The sequence below is a fragment of the Alligator sinensis genome, unplaced genomic scaffold, assembly GCF_000455745.1.
Source record: "Alligator sinensis unplaced genomic scaffold, ASM45574v1 scaffold601_1, whole genome shotgun sequence".
Lineage (NCBI taxonomy): Eukaryota > Metazoa > Chordata > Crocodylia > Alligatoridae > Alligator > Alligator sinensis.
Genome location: NW_005841905.1, coordinates 1,403,503 through 1,427,009, shown reverse-complemented (window position 1 = coordinate 1,427,009; position 23,507 = coordinate 1,403,503). Strand labels below are relative to the sequence as shown.

Genomic DNA, 23,507 nt, shown 5'->3' with positions numbered 1-23,507 from the left:
GTGTGTCCATGGGCCTGATCTGGCCTGTGGCTATGCCATTCATCCAGGCTGTGGACCATTTCTGTGACACTCATCTAGCCAATCACAGGGCCACAGGAATTTGAAACCCCTGCTCTAAGGAAAGGACTTGTACATCAGACAGTTCACCCTGCTTTTCAGACTTCCTGCAGACAGGAGGAGCTCGCTTCAATTCCACTGAGTGCAGTGTTGACAGGTTTCCTTCCTACCTCCCAGGACCAGATAGGAACATTTTTAATAAAACTATGAACTCTGTAGAAACTGACAAAAGTCTCTCTCACTGTGGAAAAGTGTCTAATTTGCTATGGACAAGTCAATGCCTAAGGTCTGCATAGTCTAAAGACTCAAAAGCTATCTGAAACCCCAGCTGTCCGTTCCTTGTTCTCCAGAATGGGGCACTTCCAGCTGTGCCTCACTTTACTCTTCTCACTGCCTCCTGGATTCCCTCAGGCCCTATTCACTCTACTGCACTGAAAATACCCTCAACCAAGGTTTCAAACAGTCTTTTCTTGGCCAAACTGTCAAGCCAGTGATCCCTCCTCCTCCTCCTCGCTTTTGTTCAATCAGTACAGTTGATTTTCTATTCACCCTTGATTTGTCTCCTAGCTTTAGCTGCTCTCAGTAGTTTTTTTTCTCCTTTCCTCCTCTTTGAATCCTTTAAGGCCCTGCCTCTAGTGTCCTTCTCCTTCCTCTGTGCTTTTGCTTGTGATCTTGTCTGTTCACACAGCTCCAACTATGATCTCAATGGTGATAACTCATGCCTAGCCTGCCATGCTTTACTCATCTCCTCTTATCCAAATATCTTTCTGGTATAGTCTCTTGCTTATGTAATTCTATCGAGTTCAATGAGTTCAAGTGCTTTTTAATCCCAAATCCTCTCCACTTATCTTTCTCCACTGCTGAGAACAATTTCAATATATTTCACCATTGTCACTCATCTCGACTTCCGAGTCACCTGCCTGCTTCCCTTTTTGTCCCATTCATGTTGCTGTCAAGCTTCTACACCTTCCTCCAACTAAAACTCTTGGCCATGACCTGGTCACCTGCAGCTTCCTCCCTGAAACCTTGATGACTTCTCCAAGTCCGTGAAAAACACAACTGCTAAAAATCTCTTCCTGGCCATTCAGATCACTCCAGTTTCTTCCTCTGAAACACTCTATGGCAGGGGCCGGCAAAATGCAGCCTGTGGGCCGAATGTGACCCGCCAGGTCATTCTATCTGGCCCACAGGGCCCCTAAAAAAATTTAGAAAATTAATATCCATCTGCCCTTGGCTACTTGTCATGTGGCCTTCGATGGCTTGCCAAAACTCAGTAAGCAGCCCTCCGCCCAAAGTAATTGCTTGCCCCTGCTCTATGGGTTCCCTCTGGTCCTCAAAAACTGTCCTGCCGTGCACCACAAGGATTTTGTTTCTTCTTTCACTTCACCCTGCCCTGTTATTGCTTTTCACACCCTTTGATTGCTGCCTAGAGATGCATGAAATAACCACCAATCCTCCTTGCACCTCCGTTCACTCAGAACCTTCCTAGTGGCCCACTTCAGTGCTGCCCACAACCATTAGCACAAAGCAAACACCTTAGGGGAGAGGGACAGAGAGCAAGGAAGCAAGGAAAAAAAAAGAAAATGCTTAAGCACTTCATTTCTCTTGTACTGCTCCCAATAAGTTGCATCTATGCCCACTTGCACTGAAACACCTCTGTGTAAGAGCTTGCTGCTTGTTTTACACAGGAGTGAGCACAGACACTAGTACAACCACGTGAAAATTAGCTCAGGCTAATTATCTTCTAGGTTTGCTCAAAACCAAGAGGATACTCTACATTTACAAGCTATTACTATGAAAAAGGGCACTTTCAACTGATACATTTGAATTTCAAGCTCTCAGCATTTTCTGTAGCTGCGGTACCTAGCCTCTCCTATGAGGAAACAGGGCGTTGTGGAAATGAGTAAATATTACTGCACTGCTTTGAAAAATGAAAAGTACTGAGTTGTATGTGACAGCTCCTGTTCAGTATGCATCCTTCCAAACTTCCCTACATGTGCTTTTTATCCCTTAAGTAGCCCTGGCTACACAGGGACATTTCTGATCTGTTTTTCCAGCTACAATGATACCATTAGTGTAAACTGAAGTGTAGCCTTGGCATAAGTACTTCTACCACTGATTCCTAACCTACCTCATCTCTTATTAAATACCAAATCTTTAGATTCCTGATGCAGTGGACAGCGCACAGTCCTTACTAGAAGATGCATGTACACTAAATCTCTTCCCCTTTCTGCAGCAATAGTGCAGACGCACCTGTTCTGCTAACAGTGGAAGCCCTAGGACAGTTTGGGCAGAAATACTTTAAAAATAGCATCAAATGCTACTAAAAAAATGGAAACAAGTTCCATCCTTTTAGTCAAGACTGCACTGTGACACTACATTAGCAGCTCAGTACTCACGGAGATCAGAAATGCTGAACAAGTTTTCTACTATGGCCCAATATTTTTTCTTAATCTTGAATACTTCTAGCAGGCCTTATGCTAATCTCTTACTAATATTCTCAAGCAAGATTTAGCAAGAAAACACTGAATATACCTCCCCCTGATTTATGTATGCACAGTCAGGTAGCACAGCACAGTGGTTTCAATTTATCACAGCCAAGAACAGGCACTCTGCTGGGCTCATACCTAAATTTAGAATATGAATGAAACACTTATTACCACTAATGCCATCCTTACTTTTGTCCCCTTCTCCTACAGGTTTTTAGATGCAGTAAAAGGCTTGAAAATAATTTCAAACAAAGTACTGTAGGACCTGAAAGGATAAAGCACTGTGTATGTGAATGGTCTGAGTCTACAAAGAGAGGAAAAGCCATGAAGTGTATTTTTAGACAATATTATATTATATACAGTAGCAAATATCATCAAAGCTTTTAATGAACAAAAATAAAACCTATGAATAGCTATCGATACTAGTTATTCAGTATTTAGTAAGTGGAGAGACTAAAGCATCCATTTGACATAGATGGAATGCACAAGAAATCAAACTCAGAAAGGTTCAGAACCATGGAAAACCTTGCGTGGCATGGGGCCCCGGGGCCCAACCCTGGCGTGCCGGGGCCAGCTGAAGCTGTGCAGGGGCAGGCAGACGCAGTGTGGGCCCATTCTGGCACACGGGGCCTGATTCAGCCCATGGACCAGCTCTGCACCACTCATTTAGCAAAAGCTTGACCACCACTAGTTTAGTTTATTTAATCTACTAGAACACACCCTGGCAGACATTTTCAAGTGCCGCTCTAGCACCCAATACCGAGATGCAGACTCCTAAAATCCCTTTGAAAACTTCCATTTGCCTAAAATTCTGTGTAAACTTTTAGCTGGATGCACATCCTGTTCACTCGTACTAGGACACAGCAAATGCGAACACAAGGTATAGGCTGGAACATGTTTACTAAGATTCTACTCACAACCCTCCCCTGAGAGAACCTTAAAGTAAGAAAAGACTTAATTTATACCTACACAACAACAACAAAAAGAAAAACTTAAGCATGGCCATGCTATTTAAAGAATGTATATCATAAAGTAGTTTTTAAAAATTCAAACTGACACACACTTTTACCTAGCATTTTGAAAGTACTTTTACAGCTTAAGAAATAAAAGGCACAATATTTGCTAATTCATACTACCACTGACATGAATTTCTGAACGTTAAGAATTAGCAAGTATGCAATCCAACAATAAAAATCAAGGAGAATGAATAACTGATGATGCTTTGTTCTGACATAATAATCTGGCTTTAATTATACTATACCATACACTTGCATTTATGACATCTGACAGTCAAATAATGGTGACTTGCTCATAAGAGCACAAAGAAATGGGAAGAAGCCCAGGTTTGTGAAAATGAGTACAAAAATTACAAGAATTTTACTGTACTTGCAGCACTGCAACCTAATTATGTTAGTCTTTGCCACTGGATATAGTGCCTTCAAATGTGAGTAATTACCAATAACAACACACTGCACTGAGTGTCAGAGAATTAATTGAGTTTTCTGCAATGAAAGACTTCTGGCACAAAAATTATAAACCAAGGTTGACCTACCTGAATGGGTCCTACTGACATCAGCAGGTTTTTCAGTTGGACATCAGTAGTTGATGAAGAAAGCCCTTCAACTGACACGATACAGGGCTGAGGTTTGCACTCCACCACTCGCAGGTTCTGTTTATTTGGCATCAAGCGTCCTCGGCCCATCTGGCCTGCTACTCCTCTGCCTCTCCCGTGCATAATGACCTGCCAACAACCAAAGTAACATTGTTTTGATTTACTTACTTGGTGCCTTTGTTTACTGCATTTGACAGATAATATGAAAGTTTGCAATTTACTTAAAGACTTGATTAAAGTACATGTTGATTAAAAGCAGCATGTTGCTGGTTGCCAATTTAAAAGGCCACATGTTAACAGATTTATCTTCAACTTAGCCAAACCTCTCTAAAAACCTGTAACAGCCTCTAATAGGCATCACAAAAATCAGGCTTGGCATTTGGGGTGGATCTACAAAGCAAGCAGGCACTTTGTGCCAAAAAATATGCAACTGAACCACCACGCATTTGATCAGCCCTAGCTTTTTGGCCTGGTTAACAAGAACAATCCCTGCGCCCACCCTGACCTTCTCAGACAACAAACTATGCTCAATCAACAACTACAGGAGGTGGATGGCACAGTACTCCAGGCCCCCTCCAGTCTTCACTGCTACAGAGCACTGCTCAGCTATTTGTAGGTGCAAAAGGCAAAAGTCTATTAACTTTAAAACAATGGTATTTAAAGACTCGGGTTTCCAAAACCACTGTAGGTCCTGGCAAAACAAGCTCCCCCTCAGCAGCAGCTGTGTTTCTATTCTGTTAAACTTTGGGTTACTTTTGCCTCCGTCTACAATTATTTAACCATGGAATTAAGAGGAGCATACACTTAACACAAAATAAGCATTCAGAACAAGCATTCCCATTTCTTCTCTGCAGATTCAGACAAACGGGATCTATTTGGGAAACCCACCTAATTTTTTTCCTCATTAATGCAAGCCTAAAAGCCACTATTCTCTTAAGAAAATGGGCAAGAAGAGCATCATCCTGTTTCATAAATGGAGGAAAGCAAGCAAAAAATGTTAGGACAAAATTCTCTATAAGTGCCTAAAGTGATTTTGGATCTGAAGGTTCACTGGGTTTCAATGAAGTTTAGGGTAACTAAGTAACATCATTTTTTAAAAGGGAACATGCAACTCAGGTTGTGTGTGCATATACATTCTGGTACAGTTTGTAATTAAATGTTCACTCACCATCCCCCTGCCCGTCCTCCATATCCCACCCCCCACCACTCAAGTCATAGGATAGCTCTACCCTGGGAATAAACCTCAGAGTGTTGTGAGAAAAAACACTGTTATATGTAGATCCATACCTCATTTACTGTAGCAGATAGGAGTGCAGAAAGGAGAGCAGAAAGAATGAGAAAAGGGGACTGCAGGAGGAGTCTGCCCTATGAATAAGTCATAGGCTTTGAACAGGACAATATTTGGCCTTTTTGCCCTTAATGCCAGGAAGCATAGTTGGTACCGTCAGCTGTAATAGTAATTTCCACGATATTTGCTTCTCTAATGAAATATACTGAGATGACCCAACAACTCACACAGGCCGCTGAACAGCCATCTAATAGAAACAACTTTCAGACGATCGGTATGGGCTGGATTCAAATGGGCCTCCCCATTATCAATCCCCTGAGTCATGCAGCCTCTCTCTAGTAATTTAAGCACTGAAATGTTTTTATTTCTTCAGTGCTAGTAAAAAATTGAGTTCTCTGAAATCCAGCCTTAACACAGCAACACGCCAGGCAGATTAAAAAAAAAAAAAAAAAAAAAAAAATCTAGCAGCAGTGATACATCTTCAATCACCTTCTTAGCTTGATGAATTCCCTGGATGTTTTTGACTCCTTGAGGAACTGTTGAATGTATTGGTGACACCTGCTGCTGCTGCGGGTGCTGCTGCTGCGGATGGAGTGTTCCCTTTGTCAATGTGACCTTCCGCACTGGCTGCTGCTTTGGCTCTAGAGGTTGTTGAGGCCGCTGGGGCTGGCCCTCGGGGTGAAAAAAGCCAACACTCTCTCCCCCCTGCTGAAATCAACAACAGAACATGCTGTTCAGTATCTGCTCAATGTAAACAGCTGCTTCCTGCGAGACCTGCTGGGGAGCAGGACTTGGTTAGCACATAGAAAAGAAAAAGAAGACGACAGACTTGCAAGTTAAAACCTAAGCAGTGGCTGTTAGAGAAGGGTGCAAGCTTTTTACTACAAACTATGCTTAATTAAAATGTCTGCAGTGCAATGCGTATGTTGCCTAATTATAGCCAAAATACCACTATGGTCTTCTAAGTAGTCCCTTTTCTTGGCATCCCCCCATGGCTGGAGCAATTTTCAGCTCCAAGTAAAATGTTTTTCTCCACTCTGTGAAAAAAAGACCAAAACTGACTGACCCTGGTTCAGTCTTTCTTCCAACCAGTGAAGACACATGGGAACATCTTTCCAGTGCTATCTTACTGTTAAATTCAGGGTTCGCAACATTTTCCATTAAGAGTTGGTGTGGAGAGGCTAGAAAGACAGCTTCAATTGGAGATGGGCAGGCATTAGGACCCAGCTGTTACGACAGCTTCTCCCTGCCTCCCAGGGTTGGATGCCTCTCAGCTGCAATGTAGTGCTAATTGCAGTGAGAAAGAGGAAGAGCCCCTCATTGCCCAATGCCAAAAAAGCCACAGGTCCATGGGCCAGATCCAGTTCATGGGCAGTAGGTTGCCAAGTCCTGGTGCAGTTCATGCACTGGCTGAGGGGAGGGATGGAAGGAATAAAAAGGCGAATGGCTTCATTTCATGGGCTTCCTTTTCCATGCGGCTCAGCTCTTTCCACCAATAGAAAACCAACACCCTCACATGCATTTCAGAAGAGGCCAAAGTATGCAGCCATCACCAACTTACGTAATGCTGCTAACATGAGTAACTGTACTCTGGGTGCGTGTCTACATGTACAAATAAGTGCAACTAAATTTAATGTGTGTTAAGCCAATGCACATTAAGCAATTTTTGGCAGGTTTCTACACATGCTGGGACTTGAGACTGAAATTAGTGCCCTTGGGATGAAAGTTAGTACCAAGTCCCTGCAGCCCTGTCATGTGCCCCTAGTGGCTGGGCAGACCTGGCACTAAAGTTAGTGCCAGGTCATGTGTACAAATGCATTAAACGCGCTTTAACTAATCATGCCTAAATTTGATACCTGCAGCCACAGGTATCAAATTTAGGCACAATTAGCCTAAATTTGCCATTTTTAATGTGCATTAAGGGCATGCACATGGAGACGCGTGCCCTTAACGTGCATTAAATTAGGCTAATGTGCATTACTGCGTCTTGTGTAGACGTGCCCTGGGAGTCTGAGAAAGAATCGGACAGCCACATAATTAAAGTGTTTAAAGTAAGAGGGTAACTTGCAGTGCTACATGGCAACATTAATGGCTTATGGCACCTCCAACAACACACACATGCAATCTGTTGCCAAGGCAGAATGATAACAAATTTATTTTCCAACAACTGCACTCCAACACCCTGCCTGTGTAAATCCACACCCAAGGAACACTCATGCACTAAACTGCCAGCTCAGAAGCACCCTGGTACATAGCATCTATTGTGCTTGCATGATTATCCCACTCTCTCTGATCAGAACATGCAAACCATGGTGACCCCTACAGCACCCACTGCCCAGTTACTTGCACAAATTCAAAGAATCAATGGGAGGACCCAAGAAAAGGAAGCAGTCTGGAGAGGACAGATATGCATAAGAATAATTAGACCTAAGGCCCCTGGCATACACTCATGTAAATGTGCCATGGGATCCAATTCCTGATTCCAACAATCATGCTTCTTGCTATGTCACACATGCATGGCAGGAGACAATTCTGGGATTGGGGATCATTATCCTAAAACACGCCTTACTTGTCCATACAGGGAAAAACTGGGATTATGATCCTGAGTTCCTTATGTACTTGAAAGGGTTGGGACCCTTCCCACTCTGCAGGTTGAAAGCAAGATGCCTGTAGCTGTCCAGGGCTGAAAAGCAGCTGATCGTTGGCCCAGCAGGTACACTTGGGTCAGTTCCAGACTCCGGTGCAGTCTCTGGCCTGAGTCGACAATCAGCTGACTGTTGGTCAGCCACGTGTTCAATTTTAAGGCACAATACAAACTGGCCACAAAACTGTTCTACATTACAGGTAGATCAATTTTATACCTGGTTTGCCATTTTATGACATCTTAAATTGGATCATGAATAGCACCCTTGTCATTTATGCTAGGATGAACACATTCATCACAACATAAATGTAACGTGTACAGGGAGACTTATAAACAGCAGTTCCTGGAAAACAGTTTCCTTTTTCTGTCAGGAATTACCTCCGACTCCCAATCCAGGGAGATAAATGAGCAGTGACACCTTGCAACCCCCTGAAGGCAGCTGAAAGATTAAAGGAAGACTGCATAACTCTCCCAAAACAATCGATGAAGTGATATGCCAGAGTGTCATGCTACATAAAGGTATACATGGAACTCCAAGTGGGGGGTTCACAAATTTCTGTGACAAACCTACATAAGCATGCCACAGAAGCTGTCCAATCTAGTAGAATGAGCTCTGAATCTCTAAGAGAGAATGCAAGTCTGAATACAAAATTTAATCCATTTTGAAAGCATCTGTATTTATGCAGTTCTTTTCCTTCTTTTGACTCATGAATATATGAATCTCATTTTGAATCTGCAAATAACCCAGGCAACTAACCAAAGGGTTTCATGCTAACTAACAGGCTTCATGCTGATCACGACAGACAACATACATAGCTTTGGAAGGAACAAGAGGCACAGAGTCTAAAAGTCAGTAACTTTTTGATGAAATCATGACTGAGGGTGCATAACCACCTTATCTCCAGGGAGAACTGTAACAGCAAAATCCTTAATTTAGGATGGGTGAAAAAAGTGAGCAACTTTACCATAGTATATTGGAACAGGAGCAGAGAGAGCGAGAGAGCGAGAGATAGATAGATCAGGGGTTCCTCCAAGCTCACAAACAGTGAAGTCAAGCCTGAGAATGAAGCAGTTTCTCTATATTAATACAAAGATAGAAGCCTTTTCAAAAACTGATTTGCTGCAAATTCACTGGAGGCAGATGAACCATGGAACAATGGACGAAGGGTTGAAAAATGCCTGATATTTACACTGCTCCTGGCAAATACTTCAGAGTAGCAAATACCAAGATTAGCTAACAAATCACCTTTACTAAAAGCCAAAATCTTTTCCACAGCCATGAGGAGGCCAGTTTTTGGTGGCCTTCTCACATACATGTTCACTTCTATGGAAACACGTGCCTGTTCAAATTCATGTTGGTTATCCTAAAGCCTGTACTTTGACACACCTTAGTGTTAACAGTCCCAGTTTGTCTCTCTCTCTAGCTACAGGCTGACTTTCCTTGTTCCAACAGGTTACTGGCTCCTCTCTCAAAATATTCTGCTGCAATACTACAAATGTCCTTAAATCATGGTGGCTCCAGGCACATTGAAGCTTTTGAATTTTTCTGGCTGGACTTTCCATTCTTCTCCATTCCAGAGACTACGGAGAGTTGTGTACCCTCTGCAACAAGACTACCGTTACGTTAGCAGCTTGGGCAACCAAGTCCTAACCATCTGCGTTGCTGTGCCTTTACTAAACAAAATCTGGCCCATGCTTCAGCTCCCAAAGTGCATGCACTTCTCCAAGCTCCCAAGCCAACCAGCTCTTATAGAAAAGGGTGTTTGAGACTAACCTATTCAACATGCTGTTATCCATTGACCAGGATCTTCTACCAATTTCCATGACCATTCTGCTAGTTCTGGCTCAAGTAGGTCCTCTCCTCACCAACTCCTTATTGGGGTTCTGCTGTAGGTCTTTCAAAGGACTTCTTAGGACTCAGATCATTCCAACTTCCTTTACTCATTACTTAATCAGACAGGACGTTCCCCCTCCTAGACCAATGTCTTACTGACTTTGAAATAAGGCTTCTATGCTTTGGCTCTTTTACCTTCCAACACACTCTGCCTTCAAAACTCTGCTCTAAACACTTAGGATTTCCATGGGTCCTTTGTGAAAACCCCCCACAGGTTTTCATACAAAAGCCAGGAGCCTGGCCAACATGGAGGAATTTGAACTACTTGATGAAACCAGATATTGTAGGGATAACAGAAACATGATGAAATAAGCAATCGTTAACTGGAACACCAGGAGTGAAGTATATGAATTGTTCAAGAAAGAGAAATAAAAAGAAATATGGCACAATAACACTGTATGGCAGCAATATAACTGACTGAAAAGAAATGAGAGATAACATGGTTAAAACAGAATCTGGGTCACAACTGATGGGAGAGGATGATAAAAGTTTCTGCAGGGGTAGTGCTATAGCACTCCAGAGTTGGGTGCAAATATGGACAGAGATTTCTGTAATATTATTAGAAATGCAAGTACTATGGGGAATTGTATCATTCTGGGAGATTTTAACTTCCCAGTTAGATTAGAAAACAAATGCTATGTCAAGACATGCCTGGATGCAACAGCCACGAGATTTCTTCAGCAAACAGTCACTGAACCAACAAGAGGTGATGCTGTTTTAGATTTGGTTTTGGTAAGTAATGAGGACTTCAGAAAAAGAATTGATCCTAGAACATAACCGTGGATCAAGTGATCATGAATCAATGCTGTTTATATTGAAGAGAAGGATAACCAAAACTAGGTCTGTAATTGAGGTTTCTATTTCAAAAGAACAAAACTTTGATAAAAAGGCGGCACTGATTACTGACATTAATTGTACTAAGGTGCTCAGGAACCTGGATGTGGAGGAGACCTGGATTTCCTTTAAGTCCAAAGAACTGAACATGCAAGCCAAGCAAATGGAGAAAGCAGACTTGCCAATAAACATCTCAAGAAGAATACTGGAGATGAACAGGGAGCCTACAATGAAGAGGGGAAAACAGGACCGATTGGTACAGAAAGCGTCTTTGTGGACACAAGGAATGTAGGGATAAAGGGATAACTGTCAAAACGCAAAGGAGTTAGGCCTCACAAAGGATATTAAAACAAGTATTAAAAGGTTTTTCGGTTATATAAATAGAGAACAAGAATTGGGAGCACTATGTAGTGAGAATGGGGTAGACATTGAGGAAAATTTAAGTATGCCCTCCAAAAACTAAATGAAAACTACTTCAATTTTCAATTAGAAAGCTGATGTTGAACATGGGGTAAAAGACAAGATGGATAATAAAAAAAAGGAAATGGTAACTCAAAAAACTTAATACCCTCAGAAAGTCTCCATCCCCGAGTTCTGAAAGAACTGGCACATGAAATCAAAAGTATAAAAATACATGCAAGTATTTTTAATAAAACTTGCAGCTGTGTGAGATGAAGGAATTACCACGTGATTGGAGGATGGTGAATGTGGCACCTATATTAAAGGAACAGGAAAAAATGTGATACTGACAACTACCAGCCTGTTATTCTTATTCTCCGCAGTAGAACAGATTTTGAAGGAAGGAATTACTAAAGATATGGAGGTAAATGAAAATAGGAAAAAAAATGCAGCATGGGCTTATTAAAAGCTAGACAGTGCCAGAGTAACTTCATAGCATTCCTTGGTAACTGATTTTCCAAAGAGAGAAAGTAGATTTCAGCTATCTGGATTTCCACAAAACATCTGATATGACATATAATTGTGGTGAAGCTGGAGAAAACTGGGATTAGAGTAAAGGGATTGTGAGATTAATAAGGAACTGGCTGAAAGGAAAACAAAACATGTAGTTTTGAAAGCAGCATCCGGTTGAAGAAAGACTCTGAAAACTCCACAAGTAACCTACCTGGAGACTGATCTGATTTTATATTTTCACAAGAAGTGGAAGTGAACTGAGGAAATCTACTCACGCCACAAAGTTGGAAGGTGTCACCACACAGGAGGATGGGAGTATCAAACGGATAATCTCAAGTGAGGTAACAGAAACAATGAAGAAAAAAAAATACATGAGTGCAAACTACAAGGCTATCTACTTCTGGCAGAAATTCTTTTTTACCCCCTAACAGGCATTTACTGATTGTAAGAGTCTGTAAGAGAAAGACATGGGTGTATTAGCTAATCACAAAATAACTAAGATATCAATATTAAGCAGCCATGAAAAAGGCAAATTTGATCCTGGGATATCTCGGGTGAGAACTTCCATCAGAGAGAGGGGAAGTATTAGTATCAATGTACACAATGGCACAGGTAAGATTTCTTCTGGAATGCTATGTATAATTTGGTCACCTAGGGTCAAGAAAGACAAACTCAAATTGGACCAGGTGTGGAGAAGCACCATTAGGATGATCAGGAAAAGGGAGAAGTTCTCTGTAGAGAGAAAATTACAAGAGTTTGGCTTATTTAGTCTAACAAAACCAGGTTGAGAAGGGATATGATTAGTGTCTACAAATGCATCAAAAGAGTGGACACCCAGAGGAAAGAGAGCTGTTAAATGACAATACTGGCATAAGAACAAATGGTTATGAGCTATCGATAAATAAGCATAAACTTCAAATTAAAGGGTTTTAAACATTAAGTGGCAAGAAAAACCTTCAAATCAGTGGGGGCAAAAAATCCTACCTGCTTTTAAACATGGAACTTTGTAATTTTGTGAAGAGAATTACATGCCAGGTTGTCCGTGGCAAGCAGAGACCGGAAAATCCTGTGCTTCAATGAAAGTATTAGAATCATAATCTATCATCATCCAAATAACTTGCATGCAAGACAGAATCAGATTAAGTTCTAAAAGACTGATAAAATATATATATGCCTCTAACGCTTGTATATTAAATTCATTCAAAAAAGCAGAGCATTTGGATTGAAGGCTATAAAAACAACCTTAACAGATCACTCAACTTTAAAGGAATATGAAACACGTTTCTAAAAGAAAACTAGAGATAATAAACATGTTGGCTCTCAATCCCCTTTCATGGGAAAAATGTAAAGTGGGGCCTGGAGGGCAAATCCAATACAGTCAAGCTTTTTGTCTGCGTATTGGAGGCAGGTACAGTTCTCTAGCAGAATAGGTGAGTGCACTGCTGTCAAACCATGCTTGCTGGGTATGAGGCTGAATTCTATGATCTCTGGGTCGCTGTAGGTATGGGGCTCTGGAAGGATTCAGCCTACAGCTCACGCAAAGGTAGGCTGAGATACTAGTATCTCTACTGATCAGTCTCTGAATTCTTGCTGATTTGTGGCATTTTTTTTTCCACTGATAAGTTTTTAAACTCTTTATAGACTCCTTCCCACTAACCATTTTTTGTACATTAGTACAGGTATACAACACAATTTTCAAATGAAAACTCAGCAGGAGCGAGCAAGTTGATTTTGTCTACATTGTCACTTTAGTTCAAAGAACGTATTTGCAGCCTGTGCTCAAATAGTGGATTGACAGAAAAAAAACCCATTCATGAGGACCAGAGATTTTAGACCAGAATGTTCAATGGAGGCTGAAGCCATATTTCAACTTGTTTGTTTATTCTCACTATTTATGTCACCAAAAACATACAGATTATCCCCTCTTCAGTGTAAAACAACAAATTCCCTAAATAGAGTTTTATGAGGTGTTGCTTGAATTTAGTTAGCTCAAGTACAATACTGTATCACATATGTTATGACAGTTTTACAATAAAGATGAAGTTTGTTTGCCACCAACATTAGCAGGACAAATTTATTTATAACAACTGCTTTAAAATGTACTGATAAAATGCCTATTGATACTGTCAGAGCTTCTTGCAATTTGACAGATCAAATCTTATTTTCATTCTTAAACCCCATGAAAGAGCGATATCACCAACTTGCATTCTGTAGTGAGCAAATTGATTAATCCCCGTCTATAGAAATCTCAACTCTTGATTACACCTATCAGACGTTAAGCAGCATTATTCTAGAGTGACAACACTTGACAAATTCCCCAACCATTTTGCTCAGCCTTTGTGGCCCTGCTAGCTTGTATTAACCCTGATGAAAAATTAATTTTCCTTATCTTCTGCTAAACCCGAAAATCCAAATCCGCCAAACTGGCAACTCTTTCTGTAAAGGTATTATGAAAACCTCTAAAAGATTAATTGCATGTCTTCAGGTGACATTAAATTAATTTCTGTACTCATGACAGACATTTGATACTCCGTACTGAGAGGACAGATAACATTGTCAGGATACACAGAAGGACAGTGGTGTAGTGTCCCAGGGCAGCCTCTTATGAATTCTCCTTTCGATAAGGCCATACTTCACTGTCACTGGCACTGTTAGCGATCTTGCAGCCCATAGACCTCACTGCGCAGGTTTCTATTAACTATGACAATGCTGTGTCTATCCATGTAATCTTTATAAAGCTAATTCAAAAATCATCCTATAGTAAAGGGATGTGCATGCTCGATAAAGCACTTAAACGAAATAAACTTAGGTTAATTTGTGAAGTATGACATGTAAAAAACCTGGAGGCAACAAACAAAGTTATAATATTTCCACCTCTCTTTCTGTAGGCCTATTTAACACACACACTACAACTCGGAGCAAAAGGTAAAAGATGGGAGCCTTAAATTTTACACAAAGTCTCAAAACCCAAAATGCTTTTTGCAACTTATTTTCCTTTAAAACAGAAATATTTGTACGCAGTCAGTTCAAAATCTACAGTCATTTTGTAGAATGTCAGTAGTTAAGAAATGGAAAATACTCATTCCATTGCATTAAATTCCTACACTCTTCCTACTTTCAAGGCCAGGGTATAATCAGTGTATTTTACAAGTTCTATCTGGATTTTAAAACACATTTTAAACTAATATAAAGTGACTACAGGAAACAAACAAACATACAAACAGAGAGCAGATTCACAACAGTAGATAGTGGTCCCAACATGATAATACACTAGACAAAATCAGCACTAAAATCAAAGAGCACCTTTGTTTACCCTAAAATACAAGAAAAACAGCTATCCAGTGATCCAGAAAAGTAACTGAAAGGCAAAACACTCCCATATGCTACTTAGCATTTACAGATCCTCCAAGAACTGTATACAAGGTTCTAGGTATTATTCCCATTTTACACATTGGGAAAGTAGGGCAGAGGGTTTAATGAACTGCCATGCATTACACAGCAAGGGCAGTACAACTACCCTCTCAAATCCAGCATCAAGTTTGACCGCTGATTATGTTGCACCCAATGCTGGGCATTTTTTATTTTTAAACAAAAGATCAGCAAGAACACACTGAAAAAACTCCCAGTATGCTCCCTCTAGTTACATTAAACTGCGATCACTTCTATTAACAGAGAAATTTAGTATTGATGAACAATTCAAGAAAGAAGTTAATTATTTAAGTTGCAATTTACACACACAGGGCATGTCTACACATTCACTACACTGTAGTTACTGTGCATTAAGTTTAATACTTGGTTAACCAAGTACTAAATCAATGTGCAGTAACTCACACTACTGCGCAGTAGTGCCAGTGCACAGGCTTTCAGTGAAGCTAACTGTGCAGTAGCCTAACAGCACTGTGCACTAGCATATTAGCGTGGTTTTTGCCTGGCATGCTTATGCACAGTGGTATTAGGCTACTGCACAGTTAGCATCTCATGTAGATGTGCCCACAGAAAGGTAAATGTCTGAAAGGCATATAAAAAGATGAAGTCCGACTCAAACCAAAAATAGTTGAATAGCCAAGCAATCCCAATTGCCCATTTATTTTGGAGAGAGTGGCCACTTCTAACTTCTCAATGTATTAAAAACAGTTGTTTTATGACAGAATGCATATCCCTCCCCATGATTCCTATAGTTTTGATCATGGCACAAGCTTACTCAGAGAACTAAATATACACATCATGGAATACAACACAATGTGAACAGGAAGAAAAAATGCTACACTTCTTTTCTCAGCATTGTTTTATTCCCTTTCCTGCTCAGTACAAAAAGAGGTACTGGTCAAACTACAGAAGGCCATTCAGTAACTAATGGTGCATCTGAATACCTTGTACGATTCCCTCAGGCGGGCTGACATTTTCCATGCTCTCTCTTCCTGAAAATGTATGGTGGGTTAAAAACCAGTTTCAGCAAATTTTATTCAGCCCCTTTTGAACTTTTCTATACTAATAAGCCTCATTAGGACTGTTGCACAATGCTAACAGCAGCAGGAGCTGTAGCACAGACACGTTAGACTAATGATTCTCAACCCTGAAGTGCCTTGAGATCTTTTAAGGGTGCTGCAAAGGAGTGCTCCAACGCAATGTTAGCACTATTAGGTGTGCAAACATGATTGACAAGACAAACCCAGGGATTCCAAATAGGAATGCATAAAGGTAAAAACATTCTGACCTGTCCTGGTCTGAGACCTTTGCAACAGAAGCACTGCTCTAGTATTTTTCTGTAGTCAAAAATGAGTGAAAACTAAAAGCTGGCATTTTCTGAGGGGTGCCTCGAGGTTGAGAACCACTGGGTTAGACAATAGTAATAAAGTATTTGAGCAATCTCTACATTATATTATACATCATGGCTATTATAAGTGTATCTATCTAGCTGATTCAGTAATTGTAACGACATATTTTGTTAACATAGAATTGAGCAGAGTTATTGGTCCAAGGCAGGGGAAAAAAATTGATTATTAAAATGTAAATACAAACAGGAGACAGTGCACTATCAAGCAAAGTTTGGAACTTGTCAACTACATAGTCTAAAATATACTTCCTCCCACCCAAAACAGTGCTCTGTTTTAATCAACTAAAAAATAACAAATAATTTCTGGGCAAGTACAAAGCCCCACAATACGGTTTTTCCACAGATAATACATAGTGCGTGAATCTATACATGCACTTTACTGCCAAGTTGACCAATTAGCTCTGCAGTAAAGCGATACCATCTATACATGTGCCCATATTAGGTGCAGTAAATGGACTAACCGCACCATAGGATAGTACTATCTTACAGCGGAGTAATTTATACCAGCACAATGCATGTGTAGATGGGGACCAGGGGTGGCTGGGGCACGGGGTGCTACATACAGTGCAGGCTAGGGGGCTGCTTGCTGGCTAGCTCTACACTGTAGCACCCTTGTGCGCCACCCCCCCATGCCACCACCTGGAGCTTAAGGCTGACCCTGCCCCCCCCCCCAGCCCAAGGCTGGAACTGCTGTGGTCCCAGAAATACTTGTAAATGCTGCACCTGGGAGACAAACTGGTGCGAACTGCACTGTTTACTTCTTCACCCTAATTGCACATGTAGATACACCCCGTGTATATGAACACCCAGGGTTATTGGGATAAGTTTTGGGTGGAAATAAGATGTTTATCCAGCAACATTTCTGTATCAAAGATAGAGACAACTGGAAAAACATCTGCAGTCCAGTAGCTCCTACCATTTTGAATGGAAATTCTATCTTCTATTGTGCAATACACCTTTTAAAGAAAATGTCTATTTCTATTTGAAAACCAGTACATTTGTAGTCTTTCTAGTTTAGCAACACTGAAGCTAAACCAAGTAGTTAATTTTGTTATGCCGAGATGGCACACCCACAACCATCATCTGTATGGGGAGCACTTCTGCTGACGTCTCAGATGATTGGAAAAAAGCAAATACAGTGCCCATCTTCAAGAAAAGGAAGAAGATGAATCTGGGGAGTTGGGGTGAAGTTACACTTTACACTTAGGCCATGCTGAGGGCATTTAATATGCGAGCCTCTGTATATTAAAGCTTGATAACTCATGCCAAGTGCCCTCTAAGCATTTCAAAGTCACACTGCTTTAGGTGATGGTTAACTCTGGGCTTTGCTACCTAGTTTATATTAGGCAACTTCAGCTTGTTCCATGGATAAAACAAGCAATTTTCAGCAGTCCCAGGTCCCATGCTACACAACTCCCAGATCCCCTCACTTAGAGCAGGGATAGAGCACAGGTATCGTGGTTCCTAGCCATAGCCCTGCTTGCCAGCCCTTTAGCAGAAAGTCAGCACTGTGCAAGCACGAAACAGTATTGACCTTTAACAGGTGACTGCTCACAGCTCTCACTTTAACACCGCTTATCATTCCACAGATTTAGTATGGTCCAAGTGTAACATGCAACTTCACCTGTACAGACTATTCAGTCTGACCTGACTATCTGGAAAGGTCATGAAGCAGGTCTTCAAGGATTCTTGTTCTCTTCTAGATGCTTCAAAATAGGAGTGATGATTGTGTTTTAAAAGCCTTTTATTATGGTCCAAGTGTAACATGCAACTTTCACCCAAGGTAATCAGGAACAGCCAGCATGGATTCACCAAGAGCAAGTTATGCTTGATGACCCATTTGATTTCCTTCTATCATAAGGTGCCAGGCTCTGTGGACTGGAAGGGAGGAGAAGGGGCAGTGGCTGGGATATATCTGAACTTTAGGAAGACCTTTGACACAAAATCACCCATGCCACTCATTAACAAGGTTAGGAAATAAAGACTGTATGAAAAGTACTATAAGGTGGACACAATTTACTGGATCCTCATGCTCAGTGAGTCATCAATAGCTCTAAGTCTAGTTTGGAGAAGGCATCAAGGAGGGCTTCCCAGGGGTCTGTCCTGGGTCTGGCATTGTTTACCACATTTATTTGGATTTGGATGATGGAATTGAGCATTTGCTTAAAATTGGGTGGAATCGCAGACCCTATGCAGGGTAAAGCTAGGACCCAGAATGAGCTGAATAAGCTGGATAAATGGTCCCAAATCAATCCAGTGAAATCCAGCAAGGACAAATGCAAAGTCCTGCAATTGGAATGGAATAACTACACGCACAAATACAGATTGGGGAATGACTGGTCAGGCTCCAGTATTACAGAGAAAAAAAACTGGAGTTTACAGTAGACTGTAAGATGAATATGAGTCAATGGTGTGCTCCTGTTGCCAAAAAACCTGTATACTGGGGCATATTAACAGGAGTGTCACTTGCAAATCAAGGGAAGCAATTCTTCTACTGTATTCAGCACTGGTGCAAGAAAGATGTGCACAAAATAGAAAAAGTGAAGAGCAACAAATAGGATTAGAGGTCTGGAAAAGGTTGAAATATACTGGTTATTTAATCTGAAGAAGAGAGGACTGGGAGGTGGTGGGATGGAAATTTGATAGCAATTTTCAAATACCTGAAGGGTGATTAATAAAGCATGGAGACAGACTCTTCTTTGTGGCTGTAAGGGATAGGGCTAGAAGCAACAGCCCCACACTGCAGCAGATGAACTTTAGGCTGGAGATTAGGAAAAAAACTTTCTGATTATGGAGGAGGGTGGTCAAGCATTCAAACAGGCTACCTAGAGAGGTTACGGAGTCTCCATCCTTGGAAATTTTCAAGAGCAGGTTAGACAGGCACTTCTCTAGAAAGCTTGTTTTCGTTTAAAACAATTTTAACACTTATCTTGGAAGTGGGTTCTGAATGCTCCTGGGTGTCATTCTGTTCTTGTTCAGAAGTGGGAACCCACAATTGTGAGCTAGGTGCTAAGCAAACTGTCTTTTTTCTATAGTCACGAAGGTTACTGCTAGAGCCGTGTTACTGGGGCAATCTTACAAGGAAATTGGGACTGCTTAAAGCAAGGCGATCCTGTTGATAAATTTGGACCATCCTAATCTAGATGGAGTGAAAGAATCAAAATCTTGCCCATGAGCCACTATTCAACAAGGAGACAGTGGAGAGACAACCACTGCATAATGTGTATGTACTGACTTGCGTTACTGAGTAAGCAACTTCTTGTGTTATGTACCAACTTGAACGCTCATGTCAGTAGTTCCATTTCCATTTCTTCTGGCTCAAGCTTCCCACAACTTCAAATTGCTGGCTGAGTTATTGGCTTATTTTCCATACTAAATTGCACTCACATGTCCTATTTCAAAAGAAAAACCTCCTTGATTAATGACATACCATGAAAATGATATTGTACTATAGCCTGGTAGCTTTGCCTTTGAAGAATAGTAAAACTTCCAAGCTGCTCATTCCTAGATTGCTGATTGTGCCACTGCTTTACTGACAGATTATATACCCACAACCAAGTACTCCCATAGTTCTACATTTAGCTTCTTCAAGAGATTGCAGTATTGCCACATAAGCAAGAGATCTACCACTGATCTACCATTCTGGGAAAAGGCAAAGTTCATAAATTTGAGGACTACCCCTGAAGAAGGCTCATATGTTACCTTTCTCCTCAAGGTAAAATTTTCTTTAAACAATCTGGAACTGGAACCCAGTGTACACAGATAGCAACAGCCCTTCCCCAAGCTTCCAGTCCACTGTGGTACGGCTGTTGGTAATGAAATAAACTGGTTCATCTGCAATTTTGGAGTTTTTATACTTGAAGGCATCTGTAATTTAGTGGCTAGTTCCTTCAAACTGTTCAACTGTAAGCATTTTACAGTGGAATATTTTACTTCTCTTGGAGTCGCCATACTGCAGCTGGACTAATCTTTAATCTTTCAATGATGATGTCGACCAATTTGCAGCAGATTTGGCTTACACTGGTGACAGTCATCCTCAATCATTTACTTTTAGGAACTCAGCTACCAACAGTTGTATAACACCTACAAAATGTAATCTAATATTTGCAGAGCTGACAAGTTTCAGAATTAAAAGTTGCAGAAATATTTCATGGAATGATAAAAGCACCATAATATGGCCCGCTTTTAAGGTAGTGCAGAACAGTACAGTCCTTCCTCCCTTCCAAGACTTAAAATTATATATTGACTATATTTTAAGAATTTGGGTAAAAAAGGGAAGTTCCAGGGAGCCTCAACATACTCACAGGTTGATAAGAGGAAGTATTTTACTTTGTATATATTCCAAGTTACTTAAAATAGAGCAATTTCATATATGTCCATCTTTAAAAGACACTGCTTTGGGTCACAATTTCACTGAAAACAAGCCTCTCTCAGATTGACAGTTATTTCTGCTCTTGCTCTGGCCTACTTTTGTCTTAAAACCCCCAGTAATCTCTGCTTTCAATGTGATACTTTGCATCTCCTTTCATAATGCCCCAATAACCAAGTACCTCCCATTTACCATACTATGCAGTGTTCCTTCTTTTTAGAGCAATGATTGTCAGCCTTTTCAGTCCACCTTCTCCAAATGCGGCAGCACCGCCAGCCGAGAACCACCGCTGATGCTGCCTCAACTTACCCCAGTGCTTCTCAACTGGGTGGCGCTCCCCCAGGTCAAACTGCCCCATGTGCCTGCTACACAGCCAATCCAGGAAGGGCTGTGGCACATTGGGCTTGTTCCTCCATTAGGGCTCTGATGACCCTAAAGCAGATAGAGCTGGTTGGGCTGCAGCCACTTCCTGTCTACCCTCCCCACCCACCGTCAAGGAAACAGGTCTTGGGGAGGTGCTTTAGGGTTATCAGAAAGCCCTAATGCAGCTGTAGCACGCACATGCCGCAGCCCTGTACGCGGGGCAGTTCCCCTCAGCCGCCACAGCAGCAGCACCAGTGTTATGGCAACCCCAAGGGTTGTCTCAAACTCCAGGTGAGAACCACTAATCTAGAGAAGCTACTGGAAATCATGAAATACTCCACCTTAATGGACCACATCACCAGGCCTGAAGAAACCTGCCTATGTATTAATATTCTGCACCCACTTGTGGATTTAGACTACGTTTTTTCAGAACAAAAATTCTGGGTTTTTTGCAAGGGTGGGCTTGCACCTTATTAGTGCATTATTCCTAGACACAAATCTTACAGATGCTAGAAGTCTATCCCGTCTCCATGACATTTATGCTGTGTCTAAGTTGCAAACACACTAACAGAGGCATTAAAATACCACATAGAATACTGTCATATGCCAGGTTTTCCTAAAACACTTAGTAAGCCATGCACATTTTCCTTTTCTGGGCCCAATACAACCTGTCAGGTACTGGGGAATGAGTTTTGGTGCTGACATCCTCCTCCCACTTCCTGAAAGGGATTTTTCACTGCACTCTATTAAGGGTCTTGGTTGCCATCGCTGAGAGCTGGATGCATTTCAGTAGTGAATGAAGAGCTCTTTTTTATTACAGCTGTTCTCACAGAAACATCAGATCCTCAGTTAACGTGCGCAATCACAGACATCTTTGGATGAAAAGTGCTATAGAGCTTTATGTTCAAATGGTTTTTATTGGGTGTTATGGAACATACACATGCAAGCAAAATACAGACATTAAGCAAAACTTGACAGTTTTATCATGCGGTCAGTCTCTAAACCAGGGCATTTTTTTTTTCTTTTTCTTTAGAAAGTTGAGTTCATCTCCCTTTTCTTCTTGATCACTATTTTAAATAAAAGCAAAGCTAAACAGGCATTTTACATCTTCATCTTCTGGCTTTGTTTGAATACAGTTGAGAACATTCCCACAGACCAAATTCCCAAATAAAATAGTTTATTTTCTTCCAGCTTTCAGATGAAACCTCTGGTAGTGGTAGCCATAAATTCATGAATAATCTAACACTTTGCATTTAATCCCAGGTAGAATATTGTTATTTATATAAAAAGCCCATTCACACAGCTCTCCACAAAGAAAAAAAGAGCGGTGCATTCTTGGTCCATCTTAAGATTCAGCATTTTCGGGCCACAGGGGCCTAGACACATATCACTTTGGGCAAGGGAGACCAGTCGTTGGCTAGGAAAAGATCACCCAATAACAATATAAGATGATTGAATGGTACAATCATTTTAACACATTATACAATTCCAACAGAACCTCATATCAACCAATAGATATATCCAGCTTAAACTTTGTATGAACTTTCAATAGAGATAAGGCTAATATTGGATACAAACCTGGTTCTTCAGGGCCAGGACACCCCAGTTATGTCTTATTGCTATTACTGATTTCAACTGCACTAAGTATTTTAAGTACTAACATCACCACCTATCTTCAAATATCCATTTATTAGAGTATCCCCCTCCAGCACATAACATGACAAGACCATCTTATCCTTCTCAACTCCTCATTCAATTTTTTACTAAGTGTTGAGATCAAGCTTCTGATTGAACCAGACAACCCAAGACTAAGATTTTCTCACGGACAGAGGAATGATACCTTCTCTAGATATCATGCACAGTCAAAACCCAATGAAGTGCTCATGGATCAGAGGTTATACAACAAAAAAGTAAGACTGAAGCCAGATAAGATCAGCCAAAAGAGTACCGAAGCTCTGCAAGGAAAAGTAAATTAACAATAATACCATGTACCCTGGCTGAACACTTAATATCATTCTTGCTTTGGGTTCTAATAAGGCAAGATAAATGTGCCAGAAATATCTGGACTACCAAGAATGGAACTGAATAATCAAACTAAAACACTATTCATTATACAGGAATTTTAGCGAGGTGGGGGTTAGAGAGGCAGGTAGTATAACTGGGTTCAAAAAGGGATTTGACAAGTTCATGGAAGACAGGGCCATTAATAAC

At 41.0% G+C, this 23,507-nt stretch overlaps 1 protein-coding gene across 1 annotated transcript in view; it reads right to left on the bottom strand.

Annotated features, from left to right (window-relative positions):
- The window catches only part of RBM33 (RNA binding motif protein 33), a 164,448-nt gene that overhangs the window by 30,600 nt on the left and 110,341 nt on the right, over window positions 1-23,507 (bottom strand). The window contains exons 17-18 of the mRNA XM_025197781.1: window positions 5,936-6,154; window positions 4,099-4,287 (exon numbers count right to left, since the gene is read on the bottom strand). Of these exons, the coding sequence (XP_025053566.1) occupies window positions 4,099-4,287; window positions 5,936-6,154 (408 nt within the window). The remainder of the gene's footprint in view (window positions 1-4,098; window positions 4,288-5,935; window positions 6,155-23,507) is intronic.